This window comes from Sorex fumeus, unplaced genomic scaffold (genome assembly GCF_029834395.1).
Source record: "Sorex fumeus unplaced genomic scaffold, SorFum_2.1 ptg000037l, whole genome shotgun sequence".
Taxonomy (NCBI): domain Eukaryota; kingdom Metazoa; phylum Chordata; class Mammalia; order Eulipotyphla; family Soricidae; genus Sorex; species Sorex fumeus.
The window spans coordinates 11,286,009-11,302,123 of record NW_026606094.1 but is presented as its reverse complement, the minus strand read 5'-3'; the positions used below and the strand labels follow the sequence as shown (position 1 = coordinate 11,302,123).

The following is a 16,115-nucleotide window of genomic DNA, read 5'->3' as shown; positions in this document are numbered from 1 at the left end:
TCTTTTGTTCTCTCTCTCCTATTGGGTGTTGTGGTTAGAAAATCGAGTGAGGAAAACAGATGAAGTCAAATAATTTTATTTACTTTTTGTTATGGTGAGGGAATATAAACAAAGGATATAGATAAATATTCTTTGTTTTATTGTGTTCTGGGGACACAGCTGGCGATGCTCAGGAATCACTCCTGATGGTGCTCTGGGATCTTAAGCATTTAACCTGGGTTGGACAAGTGCAAGGCAAGTTCCTTACCCACTATACTGTTTTGCTAGCCTCTGAATATAATTTTTTTAAAAATGAGTGCTCAAAATTAAAAACCATCTATCAAGATATGAGGAAATATCTAGTGTTACAGAGATGCTTTTTAATGACAGAAAGTAAACTATACTAGTTAAAAAGCTTATGGAATTATTTGATAGAAGCATAATTTTATATGACATAATTATTCAAGTTTATTCATGTATGTTTAGTGTCATTTGTTAGTGAGACACTCTTGAAGATTTTCAAATAGAAAAATCTACTTAATTTCCACTAAGACCGCATAGGGTTGGGCTTATTAATTAGACTCTACAAACGAGGAAACTCTGATGTGGAAAGATTAAAGAACACACTCTAAATGTAATGAAAATAAGTAGTAAAGTCAGAATTTAAACCCTGATTTTTAATTCCCAATCCTTTTGTCTTACTCTCCATTGTTATATCCAACACTCCAGCAATTTATTACAATACCTTATCCTTTGCTTTATCGAAGGTAGTATAGAGGTTTCAGATTTTCGTATTATTCCAATGAAAATAAGTGCTCAGTTATAAAAGCAACTTTCATATAATATTGTGAAGTAATTTTTGAAGGAATATTCTGCAAGTGAAGAGGAAGAGGGCTGGGAAAAGTTACAATACTGGAGTGCACGGTTTGCATATAGGAGACCAAGTTCAATCCATGTCACTCCATGATCCCTGAACCTCTCCAGGAGTGATCTGTGAGCACAGAGCCAGGAGTATTCCCTTGAGCACAGCTCTATGTGACCCCAAAACAAAATTAGGAATAGTAATAATGACTAATAAAGACTTCTTTTGTACATTCTTATTCTCAGACTTTCAAGTCTCAATTTTAATTATTGTAGAATGGCTTGATGAAATATATTCTTCCACTAAAAATATTTTCTCATAACTGTACCAGTGATGCACCAGTGATATGGCGCTCTCAATTTCAAAAGTGCTGCTATTGACATTTGATAATCCTACATTTACCAGTGTGGTTGACATGATTGCATCGTTTTTAATTTCCATAAACATTATGTGCACCTGTTGTGAGGCTAGCTAAAACTGTTCTCATCCTTTGATATTGGCCCATTTTGCTGACACAGAGTGTTATAAATATTACAAGGAATGTGGATAGCAGTACAATATAACCAAATATGGCTCACAAGCTCATTTCCTATTTGCTTAACTTGTCTCTAAATTAAATTTTCAGTCAATGTCATGGAAGTTATGGAAGTTATTATAAATTATATCTAATAAAGTAAAGTAAAGGCCCTCCCGTTGATCGTCGATTTGCTCGAGCGGGCCCAGTAACGTCTCCATTGGAGACTTTGTTGTTACTGTGTCTGGCATATCGAATACTCTCGGTAGCTTGCCGGGCTCTCCGAGAGGGGCGGAGGAATCGAACTCTGGTCGGCCATGTTGGCCGCTTGTAAGGCGAACGCCCTACCCGCTGTGCTATCGCTCCAGCCCTAATAATTATTCATTATTTAGACTAGACCTTATAAAAACATGCTATTAAAACCATGTCACTCTTTAACCTGATCCTGTTTGTGGGAAAAGGAGGGATAGCATCCTATAAAATAATCATCACTTAAAAGTCCGGATATCCATCCTTTTTACTATGAAATCACTATTGTATACTTGAATTGGTTGTAATAGAGATGAACATCCTGTGTTTATGATAGAAAATAACATGATAAAGGAATTCTAGGCTGTGGGTTTTTCTTGAGTGACAATGATATATTTGGAAGCATCTGTCTTCCCCTTCTACCTAGATGCCTACTTATTTTGGCTTCCAGTATGCTATTGGAATCCAGGATAACTCCTTTATCCAAAGGCTCAACCTGCATTTGGTCTCAAATACTTCATCTTTCAAATTTATTGTCACAATTACAACATTTCCTGCAGAATGATGCCCCCAAATAGCAGTTAACTTCTTGAGTTTAATTAGTTTCATTATCAATAAAATGCAACATCCTTGAACAAGAAGAAAACAGGGAATCATGTTTTCCCAAAGTACCGTACTCAGATGTAATTAACTGGTATTCTGTTCATTTCTGTTATATTCACCACACAGCTACTAAGCATCTATGTGATCATGTGGTTGGCAGAAGTCATAAACAGTTTTTTTAACTGTCTTCTCTTTTAAATTTATCATAAAAGTAGCAGGGATATGGTTTATTTACCCCATATACCAGGCATGATTCTCAGCCCTTATTTATTTATTTATTTATTTTTGGTTTTTAAGCCATGTCTGGTGTTGCTCAGGTTTTTATTTTTGGCTCTGTGCTCAGGGATCACTCTTGGCGAGTTTGGGGAACCATATGGGGTTCGGGGAATCCAAACCTGCTCAGCCACATGCAAGGAAAGTGCATTTTGCCCGATACTCTACCTAATTTTCTCACTCCTTCAAGCATTAAAGATATTTTTAATCAGTTTGAATGTTTCTGACGGGTAGAAATATCATTGATAAAGTTAAAAAATCAAGATAAGAAAGCAGACTATTTAGTTGCAGGAGAAATAATTGAAAGGATAAACTACAATTATGGTACTGTAGTTGCTCTCTTTTTCTCATACAAATGCCCTTCTGCAATGTACTGAGATACGTTAAATTTTACTACATCTTTTGGGAAAGCAGCCATGTGGCAGAGCTCCAAAGAGCTTTGAGATTATCTCTCAGGTGTAACAGTTCTTGAACATGTTCATCCGGCACAAAAAGCATCCTTGATGAGTCTGTTTCTTCTATTGTTTACCTAAAAAAGCTGTGAAGAAAAATGCATCTGGAACTACTTTGTCAAAGTGAAATGCAGATGAAAGTCATTGCTATTAATTTATATTTTCAGCTAGAGTTGAGCTCTGCGTAACTATGCAGTCCTATTCCTCTAGGGGCTCTCTGTTTTAAGACTGACATTATTTTCATCTTCCTCTTATAATGAGAAAAGTTCAGTTTGCCTTCAGTTCTTGCATATGGTTGTCTTTGTCAGTCTTCAGAGGATCTGTCTTTCATTTCTAGAGAAAATATTTAAAGGAGAACTTGCTAAGGGGCCATTGATTTGCATTAATGATGTTCTTCAATGGAAATGTGTTGCTTTTGCCTTTAAGTTTTTTACAGCACTTTTCTTTTGGTAGATCAAGGAATTGGTCGAAACGCGTTTTGGCAGCCATGACAGAAGAGCTGTGCTCTACATGCATCCGTCCTCCAGCAAAATGGAACTGCAGCTTCATCAGCGTATACTTACTCAGCATGGCTATACAGTTCTCATGACTGAAGAACAGCTTCGTGATGGCTTTGGGCTGGGCCAGTTTGATCAAGGTCAGAATATGAAGTAATTATCAAATTGGCTTGCAATATAATGTCAAATAATTTCTAGAATGTGCTAATTCCCTCTTAAAAGTTTCACAAAAATGATTGTTTTAAAATCAGCAGCAACTTTTGTGCATTGTAGAGGACTGGTTCCTTTTCTGCTGCTTCTCAATTTTTTTCTTATAGGTATTTATATATTTCTTATTCCGGAAATTATTTTGTTTATATTTTTGTAGCATTTGGGAGTTGCATAGTTCATGTTTACATGCTTCATAAAAAATGTTTATGTTTATGAGCCTGAATACATGATCTTCCCTGCTCCAAACTGCTCCATATTTTAAGAAAATTGCTACTTCATCTGACTGCAAGTAGAGTGTGCTGGAAATTGTTTCAAGAAACCAGCTTAAATGGGATTCACAGATTGGCTCTAAATGTGAAAGAAGAATGGATATTCATCACATATACCATTATTAGCTGAGGGCTTTTATTTCTGTCATTTGAAGTGAAAAAAAAAAGAAACAGAGACAATTTAAAGTAACTTATTTGAAAAGGAAGTTCAGCAGATGATGAAGGTCAGGAAAGGACACTAACAATAAATGCAAACATGGCTTCTGCAGCTAACCATATGATTGACAGGTATGATGTATTCAGTATTGATGACCTCAATTCACCATGTAGAAACCTCCAGAGTAGAAGATTGAGAATTATTAATTTCTGCTTTCCATATTCCTCAAAGGAAACTGAGGCCTCCAGAAATGAAGTGACTCACCATGTATCTCAGATGAGGCGGTGAGGGGTAGGCTTTGAGTACCTGTCCTTCTGCGTTCTGGCCTCATCCTCCTCGCCTCCTTGCTGTCCAGGAGGTGCCTCCTTGCACCTCTCTGTATTTATTTATGCTAAGGATAGCCCACTCTGCATAAACAAAACAGATTTTTTATGACAATATTGCATATGTGTTCTCACACTTATCAAAAGGTGATGAAACACAATTTGAATTAACTGCTGATCTCAGTAGGAATTTCCTTTGGGAAAGAATAGTCAGATCCTGGTATCCCGGTGATTCTCATCTTTCATTTAAACTTCAACCATCTTGCCATCACTGTAATATTTGAAAATTTGGTGGTGTGAAGTTATGATAACCTTGTTTCTCAACATTACAAATTTTAGAAGGTTGGTAACCACGTTACCAAATCTACAATTATTTTTTTAAAATAAATTTAGTTGGATGTCCCCTACTTTGTTACAGTGATAGCTTATGCTGATGAAAGATACTTGCAAGGATATTTAGCTACAATCTCCCTTTACCACATTCACCTCTTACAATGCTGGCAGTAAAGTTGTAAGCTACTTGACTGCCAGGCTCCCAGGAAATGGATTATCTTTCAAAGTTCACTTTGATGTTAAAGGTCTTAAAAATGGACAGAGTGGGCCAGTGAGATGTACAGGGCTTAAGAAGCTTTTATTGCATGATGCTGACTTGACTTCAGTTCCCAGGACAGCCTAGGGTCCCTGAGCACTGCCAGGAGTGACCCCAGTCCACCTCCAGATATCTACCCACCATCCTCCCACTACCCAGAGTGTGAGCCATTGGGAGAGGGCTTCAGGAAGGCCATTGGTTAGTATCTGCCTGCGAGAAGAGTTCCATGGGATTCTGAGAGAAAATGGGAAATACAAATGGGAAAGCGAAGATCCAGAAATGTTAAAAAAAAGTCTCAAGACAAACTGCAAACCACATTGGTATCGGTACTAGGATCAATGTAAAATTCTAGAGCATTCACAAGTAATATTTTAAGGAAGCTATTCATCATTATAGCTGTCAGTATTAAGGAAAGATATGAAACATTTAATCTCTCTTTTGTCTCACAAAATGTTTTTTCCCTGCATCTAGCAATTAACTATGTAACAATGACCTCTACCCTGGAGTACTGCTCCTGATCTGTGAGGGAGCATCAGCCCTGGGAACACACCGAGGGGGTCTGGTCTGAAACCTCTCTGTTCCCTCTGCTGACTGTGTACAGGCACAACGGAAATTATTTGTGTATTTCAACTTCAATTCCATTTCAATTTTCTCCAGTTGCAGAACAGGAGGCATATATCTTCTCTCTCCCTCGATGTCCTTCATTCTGTTTTATGAGAAAAAGGAGGATTGCTTTGTAGTTTGCAAATAGCAAGAAAGTGCAAAAACAGCCAGAAGCATTACAATCTGGCAGCCAAAGGAGCTGCTGGGCCCATGGCACAAGATAACTAGATGGTGTCACCAGAATTTGTCATCGTAAATGCTGATTTGACTCCTGTTCTCTACATTCCCATAGCATTTAAAGCAGCCATTCCCTAACTTTTCTTTGCTATTCTTCTACTCTATATAATAAGGTCTTATTTTTGAATAGGCCTCAAGAAAAGGTTGCAATTTCACAATTTCATGAGTTTGAAAATTGATTTTTAGTTTTTCATTTGATTTTGTAGTTTTCACTGTGAGAGCTGTATGCATTGAATACCTGAAATATAGTGCCTTGGCTGCCATCTCTCATTCCCTTGATTCTAGATAAAGAACATTTTTTAAAGGTAATTTTCATAAAGCTAATTTTTAAATGCAACTTAACTTTTAAGGGCCACAAAGTTAGTCTACAAAGTGTGTTTGAATGGAGGTGCCAGCTACAATTTTTTTCCCTCCAGAGATTGGAATCTTGTTGAATTAGTTCCCTATGTTCATCTCATATGAAACATACAATTCGTAGTAATCTCATGTGAAACATATTTCATATGAAACATAAGTTTTATATGTTTATCTCATGTGCATTTCACTAAATAGATATCGGTAAAAGGTAGGAAGCTGAATTAGCACATTAAATTTCGTTTTCATAGGCTGAGCAGCTGTGGGGATAGGGAAATTTGGAAGGAATTCAGAATGATCTGGAGGCTTACCCCACCTGTATTTCCTTATATTGCGATCCTGGCTGCTTGCAAGGTGAAATTAGGTAGTATTACATTGAAATATATTAAAAAAATTAGATACTATGACAAAAGTTATTAAGCATCCAGGTGTACATTTAATAAGTTGATGGAAATAAATATAGAAAAATAAACATAAAGTGTGTTTTTCTTATCTTTCCTGTCCATTCCATCTGTTTTCCTTCCCTACAGTCTCAATCCCTGTTACTTCTGCCAACCTTTCTGTATCATTTGAAATATAGATTCTTCCTAACAAAAATATATCATTTTTTAACTTTTGAAGATTAAAAATGTATAAAAATTAGAAAAATTAAAGGGTCACAGATCACTCAGCCAACAGCCCACAGTTAAGTCTAATGTGCTTGGTAGAAGTAATATTTGAGTTTTATATTTAGTTTTCAAGCACATATTTAGTGAACATGTTTTTAAAAGGAAAGTAAGCAGTTTTCAGTCTAAATCAGAATATGGGCATTAAACGTTTTTAAATTCCAACCCGGTGGCATAATTGAAGTTGATGCTGTGGAGGAAAAGATCACAGGGCCCTGGGTATATGACTTTTTTGAGAGGGGGGTATATGATTTTGAGTAAGTTAAAGAGCTGGAGCCTTGGTTATCTTTTGTGTTAAAGGCAGTATGAGATCTGTTTCACAAGAGGATGCGGTAAGAATTCAAGACTGTACTTTGATAACCCCATGGAGGGAGGCAAAATCCAGGATATATTTTATATGATAACTTGAGAGTATAACCCAGAAATGTATGTGGTAAAATTGGATACAGACAATTGTGATGCAAAATTCAGTATGGGGAGCATTGACCTAAGGGATCTACTATTAGTTTAAGGAACAGAGATCTTAAGGTTAATTGGGGAATTAAAATGATTCAGAGTTCTGCTTGCTAGCCCATTTTGTGATTTAATATTTAAGTCAGAAGGTGTTCACAAGCATTTTGTCTTAAATTTGATTTTGAGACCAGTAATAGTACGAATTTTAAAAAATCAATATGTGTTTAAAAAATTTAGAAGAACATCACATGTATACTCCTGAGGTTCTTCATTTAGAAATGATATGTTGATTGATTTAGAAAAATATATCCTATGCCTGTAACAACATATAATTCTGTATAGGAAATAAAAAGAAGCATGACCAATTATTTCTTGAAATAGTGCCTGGGTACCTTTTATAAAAACAGGTGGCCTGCAAGAGAATATATGTTTTCTAAAAGTTCTTAACTTATTCCTATGTTAACATACAAGATTTTTGTTATGTTAAACTCTCTAACTCAGAGATTTCATTAGTGAATCAGAATTATTTATGTATTTGTGTATGGCTAAAGGATAGTGCATATTTAGCAATTTTACGTCCTTTTCTGTATATAAGTAGTGCAAATTTAAATTAAAACATGTATTTCACATGGAAAACAAATTCCACCTTGCTTTCCAAGTTATAAAATTGAAGGCACTTTTGCAGTTTCAAAAGGTCTTGTTTTTGTAATATAGGGGTTTACATGAAAGAGTTTTTTCAGGAAATACCAAAACTGAAAAACCATCCAGATTTTTGGAGGTTGGCAAATTATAGTCCAAACAGCCAAATTCAGCCTAGTGCCTGTTTCATAAACAGTTTTGTTGAAATACAGTCATGCATTTGTTTTTATATGACCACTTTCATTCTGTAATAAAACTAAAGAGTTGCAATAGCTCATTCTTCTTATAAAATCTAAAATATTTATTAGTGAGTTTAGTACAGAAAGATTTGACATTCAAATATGACTAATTTGCATCACTTGATCCTATACCCGGCTGATAATTAAACTCCAGGTTTAAGATTATTTAGTTCTTATTTTAATTTAGTACTTTTTGGGTACTAATGTAGTACTTTCTGGCAATGCTTTTGGGTTACTCCTGGTTCTTCATTTAGGAATTACTCTTGGTGGTGCTTGAGGAACCATACAGGATTCTGGGGAATTCAACCCAGGTTGGCAGCATGCAAGACAAGCACCTTACCCACTGTTCTATCTCTCTGACCCCTAATTAATTTAGTCTTCAGTTGACATCAAAACTCATTTTTAAAAATTTCTTTTTAATTTTTTTATCAAGTAGTTCATAATATTTGAGTACATTTAATATTCAAACACCAATCCATCACTGTTACACCTTCCCACCACCATATTTTAGATGTTTCCATCTCAAATCCCAATCCCTGTCCCAAAGCAAAACCGAAATAATATATTTTGTATTGTTCATTATGAAAATCTGCTGAGAATGCTAGAAAAAAGTATCCTTAGAGGAAAGAATGTGAGAATTGTTGTATTTCACCCAGGGACCATTAAACCCTTCTATAAGAGATCATTAACTTGTTATTAAATGTTGAGCCTTGCTTATTTTATATATACATATATATATCTTAAAAAAATGTATAATTTCCTCTAAGATTGGTTGCCTCCTACTTTGAATCCTGTTAAATGCGATGCAGTAATCCTGGAGTATGGATAATGTATGTGTCAAACCTCATTTAACAAGTGTGCTATGGGGCCATAAAGATAGTATAGAGGGTAGCACACTTGATTAGATCCAAGGTCAATCCCTGGCACTATACATATCCCTGGCACCACATTTTACACCCTGAGCACTGCCGGGAGTAAGTCCCTAGTACCACCAGGTGTGACCCAAAGAACAACAACAAAACCCCAAAACCGTGATGGTTAACAATTATGAAAATTGATGTATAAAATTAGATCTCAAAATATTAAATGCATATGTTAGTTACTATATAACTTGTGGTTATTTTTTCTTTGAGTTTCTTGAGTTCTTAGAACAACAGGAGAAGAATAAAAATTTTAACTTGCAGGAAGAAGGAAATATTCCAGTTTCTGAGTTCTGCCCCTGTAACCTCTCATGTGCCAGGTGGTTTGTTTAGATAACTTTCCTAAGGGGCTTAATAAGTAGACACCACTAAAATAGTAGGGTCATGGGTCAGAGTAACGTTTTGTGTGAATAGGAAGTGGCTGTCATATTGGTTCATGAAACAATTTTCAGCATAAGCTGAGAGTAAAATTGCAGCATGGTGTAGTGAAGGCATTTCTATTAAGAACGAGAGTTAATTCCATGCTAAGCAATATTTATTTTTATTTGTATTGATATTAAATTTGATGTATTACATTCTAGAAAATTGTATTTTTGTTTTACAACTATTTCTTCCCCTAATAAAGACCCTATAATTTACCCAACTGTCTTCTTGGGAAACACTATTAAAAGATATAGTTAATAGAGCAAGAGATACAGATCACAATTTAATGTTGTGGAAAATATGTTAAAAAAGAAAAGCCTATTTCCTTCCTTGCTTATAATTGAATAGATTTCTGACAGCCTCTATTTTTCATTTATATTCACTCATACTGCTAAAATGTGCAACGCATCTATATATCATTTGAAATTTAGTCTAACTTGACGGTGCATTTACAATGGCCACTTGCCAAAAGCGGTTTCTGAAGTTTCAAGGAAAGGAAACATCCACTAGAAAGCAATCTTCACAGTTGCCACAGAAATTTTATTTCACATTTTCTGTAGTTTATTTGTATTCCAAAAGAAGCCATCAGGAAGTCGAGATTTAAATTACCCACAAGGAAGGGAAGCTTCACCACAATAATTGCTTTCTTGGGAAGGTAGTAGACTGTGGTAATTAAAAAGTCTAAACTTTGGCATAAAAGGCCCCTGCCTTGGAGTCCCTCCTGTCGCCTTTTAATGGTTACATAACCTCAGACAAGTTATTTAACCTCTCAAAGCCTTGGTTTTCTCTTCTGCAGAGGGATTGTTCTGTGAATAGCACACACTCCAAAAATGGCAGATATTGTAACTGCTGTCCAGATTGGGCTGTGGCAAAGGATTGTGAAGATTCCTTTGTGGGGAGTTATATTTAAAATGGACTTGATCTGTGGTGGTAGAAGGAGTCTGCTGGTGGTGGTTATTTCAGGTTAAATGAATTTGATAGGGGTTTTCAAATCCCTCTCTCTCACTCTTCCCGTGTAAAGCTTGGGGCCTTAAAACCTTATGAAATCTTTATATGCTGGTGCCTGGATTAATCCACTTGAAGAAATCTCTCCCTTCCCAAAATACTGCCTTGTACTTAAAATCATGCCCTCCACATAGGGGCACACAGTCTTTGTTGAATAGATGAATAAATGTGAATAAATGAATATAAAATAGTACACCAATATTTGGCCTTTTTGAATTTGACTCACCTCAGAGAATTTATAATAAGTCTTGATAAACTAACCTCCCTCCCTCCCTTCCTCCCACTCATTCCCTCCCTCCTTCTCTTTCTTTTTCCCTTTTCTTTCCCTTCCTCCCTTCCTTCTTTGTTTTGGGCCACAGCCTATGGTGCTTGGGGCTTACTCCTGGCTCTACCCTCAGGAATCACTCCTGGCAGGGCTCAGAAAACCACACGGTATGCTGAGGATAGAACCCTGGTCGGAAAGACAAGTGCCCTACCCACCCGCCCACTAAACCTTTCATTTTAATTTAATTTTAGTGAACAGAGCAAAAGTTGCACTCATTACAAATTAATGCAATCACAGATATCATCACATACAGTGCCGGTATTTTATACATTGACCTATTATAGATATATATTTTAGGAGCTTATGTCTGCTTATCAGAGTTTGTTTTCTTTTTAAAGTATCCTCTGTCATATTTACCTTTATTACTCATCCTGTTCATTCTAGTTGAGAGCAGAGTACTTTAGTTATAATCACTGAGTTCATCCAAGTACCCTGAGCTGGTTATATTTAGAGCAAGAGAGACCAGGGCACAGGATGGATGTTGTGGGCTATGAATAGAGGTCATCATTGATCTGCCGGAGGTTTAATATTGTATAAAACAATTTAACACATATGGAAAATAAAAATGATCTCCAGTGAAGAAAACCTGTAGTTTTGTTATTGACTCACATAGAAATCAATAAGGGTCAAAACCCCCATAAAGTCATAAAGTGTCCTCTGCATTATGCCCCCTGGTCTTTTTCTTAGCATAGTATGAAATACTTTGGCTGTCTTCCCATCCCTTGCTCTGGAAAAATGTATCACGTTCTCCAAGATTTTTATAACACATACTTCTTAAGAAAAATGATAGTCGCCATCATGTTATTCACTTCCCTATTACTCTGACATCATTTAGTAAATCATTGTTTAAGCTCATAGAATGGTAGAGTGACCTAAGAGAAAATAAATATTCTCCAAAAGTTTCCAACTGGATCTCAGGATAGAGTAATAATGTAGTTCAGGGTACTCTGGCACTGTGTATATTTTATCATCAAGACCAGAATTATTTGTGTATACTTGAAGAGAGCATATTTCTACCATTGCAACAGAAACCAGATCTGTAGCTGTACAAGAAAATAGATTATTCCAATTGACATGAATGTTTCTGGGAGGCACTCGAGGCGTTGCACCAATATTTTTGTATTCCCACTGTTTAACGGGATGCTGGAGCACGATGTTTGTCTGTGGTAACTCGAGAAAGCATAACCAGATCAATTTCAAGTCAGGCAATTTTATCAATCCTAGTTGTCCAGCAGTGAAACAGACCATCTCTGAAGTGGGAAGTTTTGTTGGAACAGCAGTGAGTTCAGGATGCTGCTGAGTGGGTTGTTCTATTATTTGGGATAATAAATAAAAGAATCCCTGAAAATCTTGCCCAAATCTGTCATCCCCTGAGCCATTCTGACATTTATATACTCAGAAGGAGAGAAGGCAAGACTAGGTTCTTGTCACACCTGTATCGTTCTCGGGATTCATTCGTTCTCGCCAGTCTTTGCTTTTAATAGCAATTTTAAGGGTAGAAGAGAAGAACCCAAAGCAAGGAGTGGAAAATATCCCTCAAAAGGCAAAATGGGAGGTGTTCCCCTTTGGCCAGTAGCACATATTTTAAGCAGATGTTTCGACTAATTTGAAACTTGCAAGTCTAATGAATTTTTCCTCCTTTCCTTCCCTGTTCCCCTTTTATAGCCCCACACCAGCATCCCTGCTGCTTTCCTGAGTTTAATACGCTGTGACTATTTAGCAGGAAGACAGACGAGCAAAGGTCACATTTTAAAGGCACAGTGTGCTCCGTTCTGTCGGTGTTTCGCCCAGAACATGTCTGACATATGATTTTTATTATGCAAGTAATAGGTTTTGGATGGTATCATAAGTGCTTCTGTGCCTTTAGTTAATCAAACGGTGAGGAAAAAAAAGAAATTGAATCAAAGAAACTTATAAGATGGCACCATTCTATTTTATTGTATTATGACACCCAGTAATTGTATGTTCGGGTTTATTGTTGTTTTCCTCTCTGCTTATAGAATTACTGATATATTTACGACCAAACAGAATGTGTTCTTTAATTGGCACACTAGAGCTCATGGAATGTTTATTTAACCTTAACTCAGGCGGGTTGTTTATACTGCAGGGACCTGAGTTCAATTTATTTTACTTTTTGAAAAAAAGCGTTCTTATTTATAAAAGTTGAGCTCGGAGTGACCTCACAATCTGATGTTTCCTTTACCCTCCACTGTGCAAAGAGAACAAAAAGCTAGTGTCTCATTTTTACTGCAAAGAAACTAAACTGCTTTCTTAAGTGGGCTTGTTCTTACAATTGAAAATGGTAACCAGATGTTTACTGAAACCCCTAACATTTCTCCTGCAAGCCGAGCTTCTTTCTAATTGTTTGATCTTTTTGAGTTTCATAGAATCCAGATTGGGTGTTTGACTTTTCCAGAGCTGGGATTTGTTTAATATCGCTTTGAGGATACTTTCTCTGAACTGCTTCTTAAAATGCACATTCTGCTACTTGGCATTGATGTCATAAGTAATTTATTTATTTCCGGTCATTGCTGTTTTTACTTTTCTTTGGAACTGAAACATTTTAATAAAAATACCCAAGTTCATGTTAGCTAATATTTCCCCCCTGGATGTTCTTTATCTTCTTTTTAGCTAAACCTAACTCCTAATCAGGCCTCTTAGTGGAAGGTCAAACTATGTCTGGAAAACAAGGACTTAAGACGTGGGTTTTTTATTTTTCTGGGCCTCTTAATGAAAGGCCAAACTATAGTCTAGAAAACAAAGGCTTAAGGAAAAATGGGTATATTTTTCTTAGCATTTTTTCTCTAACCCTCAATAATCTGACTCTCACCTCCTATATGACCCCAACTTAAAACTATCCTTACAAATTTACCTAGAAAGCGATTTTGTTTTCAAAATTCAGTCGCTATAACAAGGGTTGAGTTATTTTATAGTGTATGCATCAAAAGAGACAAAAACAATATCAGCATTTCACAAAAGTTAAAAAATATATACAAATTAATGCAGGTTTAATGTGAATTCATTGACACAGTTTCTCAGTTACCTTGATCTCACTCTAGCAATTTTCCACACATGCTTAAGTATCTGCCACAGTGGTATAAACCACTATCCTTCAGGTAACTGTTTTTGTTGCCTTGGGGTGCAGATTTTTTAATAAATTTTTCCTCTTTTAATTTTATGTTCCTCTTCCTGACTCCTCTGACCTTTCTGACTCTGAGTTCTCTTTGGCCTACCTCCAAATATAAGCATCTGCAGGATCTGATTCCTCCTTATATTTGGCCCTCTAGCTTGAAATTTCCTCTAGAAATGTTTCAACTGTGGTAAATTAAAGAATCTCCTCTGGGGAAGCAGACTGGTAGATGTCAGAAGTGAGGTTTGGGGAGAAGAGAGAGATGGAAGGATGTACAGAATGGGAGGGGATCAAAATGCACAAATTTTCAGGGCCAAAGAAATAGCATAAGGTTTAAGAAGCTCGCCTTGCCTGTGACCAACCCTGGTTTGATCTTGGCACTGCATATAGTTCCCTGAGCATCACTTGGAATTATACCTGAGCACAGAGCCAGGAGTAAGCCCTGAGCACAGTCAGGTATAACTCCACTCCAAAAAACAACACAAAACCAAACCAAACCTAAAAGATGCCAGCTTTTTAAATTTTTTAAAACATTTTTTAATGAATCATTATGAGGTACAGTTACAGATTTACAAACTTTTGTGCTTATATTTCAGTCAAGGAATGATCGAGTGCCCATCCCTCCACCAGTGCCCGTTCTCCACCACCAATGTTCCCAGTATCCCTTCCATCCCCCTCATTTCCCCTGCCCTCCCTCCCCTGCCCCCACTTCTGTGACAGCCACATTCCCTTTTACTCTTTCTCTCCTTTAGGGTATTGTGGTCTGCAATGCAAGTATTGAATGGCCATCATGTTTGGTCTATCATCTGCTTTCAGCACCCACCTCCCATTCCGAGTGGGTCCTCTAAATACCCTTTACTTGGCGGTTCCTTCTCTATTTGAGCTGCCTTTCCCCCCAGCATGTGAGGCCGGCTTCCAAGCCATGGAGCAAACCTCCTTGTACTTATCTCTACTATCTGTGAGTGTTAGTCTCCCATTCTGTTACTTCTTTATTCCAATGTCAGCTTCTCATTACAAAGTAAGTCCTAAAGTTCTTAAGGCATGAGGGATGTGTCTCATTCCTTGCAGTATGGAGATCTGGGTTTAATCCCCAGTAGTTCAGGCCCCCCCCCACTCCAACCACAAATAAGTAAATATGTCCAAGAGATGCAACGTGCAATAAGGTTGATTATAGTTAGTAATACTGTGCTGTGTCTTTGAAAGTTTTTAAGAAAACAGGTCTTAAAGGGTCTCATCACAAAAAAAGATGTAATTCAGGCAATGAGATTAATAATTTATGTTGGTGATTATACAAATATGAAATCATTATATTTGGTGTTTATATAACTATGAAATCATTATATTACATATATTAAATTTATTTCTCAAATTTATATCTCAATAAAAATGTCCCCTGGGGCTATAATCTCGCCCCAGATAAACAGTGTTGACTCCTAATCTATCTCCTATAGGCAGAGTTTTGAGAGTTCTAGTTTTCCACATACTTTATGTTATGATTTGTGTGTCCTACTGCTTCAACGTGTATACAACTGAATTATTGATCTTGTTCCCCAACATACATATGGTGCTGGGAATCAAAAGCTGGTCAACCGTATGCAAGGCAAACACCCTACCTACTGTGCTATTAAACATTTTTTCAAAGGCAACACTAAGATCCCACTCTAGAAATTTATATTAGAGCTTTGGTGAAGGGAGTGGACATGGGTTTTATCAATTTCAAAATGTTCCCAGGTGGCAGTAAATGTATAGAGGGGAAGGAGAATTGCCACAATCAACTCTCCTACCTTTGCTTGTTCATAATGCAGTTTTCTGCTATGTATTGCTCTTAATGTTTTATCTTCTGGGGTTCCCTCCTTTTTATCTTCTCTTAATATACACGCTAACATATGAATTTAACATAAATTCCACTCAAGCTAGACATGGTAAGCAAGTTATCTGGGATCTTTCACATATAATCCATATTTGCCTGCTGCCTAGAGTATATTTCGTGTTATACATTTTTAATTTCTTTTATAAATTTAAATCCAGGAATATTTTATTCATAAATTTATACTGTATTCACCTAAAATAGTGTCATTTATGGCTGGTGAATAGACAATTAAATGAATAAACAATTAAGAGATAAACATCCTAAAAAGAATAATT

The 16,115-nt window shown here is 36.5% G+C and overlaps 1 protein-coding gene across 1 annotated transcript in view; it reads left to right on the top strand.

Moving 5' to 3' along the window:
* The window catches only part of CPED1 (cadherin like and PC-esterase domain containing 1), a 338,587-nt gene that overhangs the window by 24,123 nt on the left and 298,349 nt on the right, over positions 1–16,115 (top strand). The window contains exon 2 of the mRNA XM_056118573.1: positions 3,386–3,569. Coding sequence (XP_055974548.1) covers positions 3,386–3,569 — 184 coding nt within the window. The remainder of the gene's footprint in view (positions 1–3,385; positions 3,570–16,115) is intronic.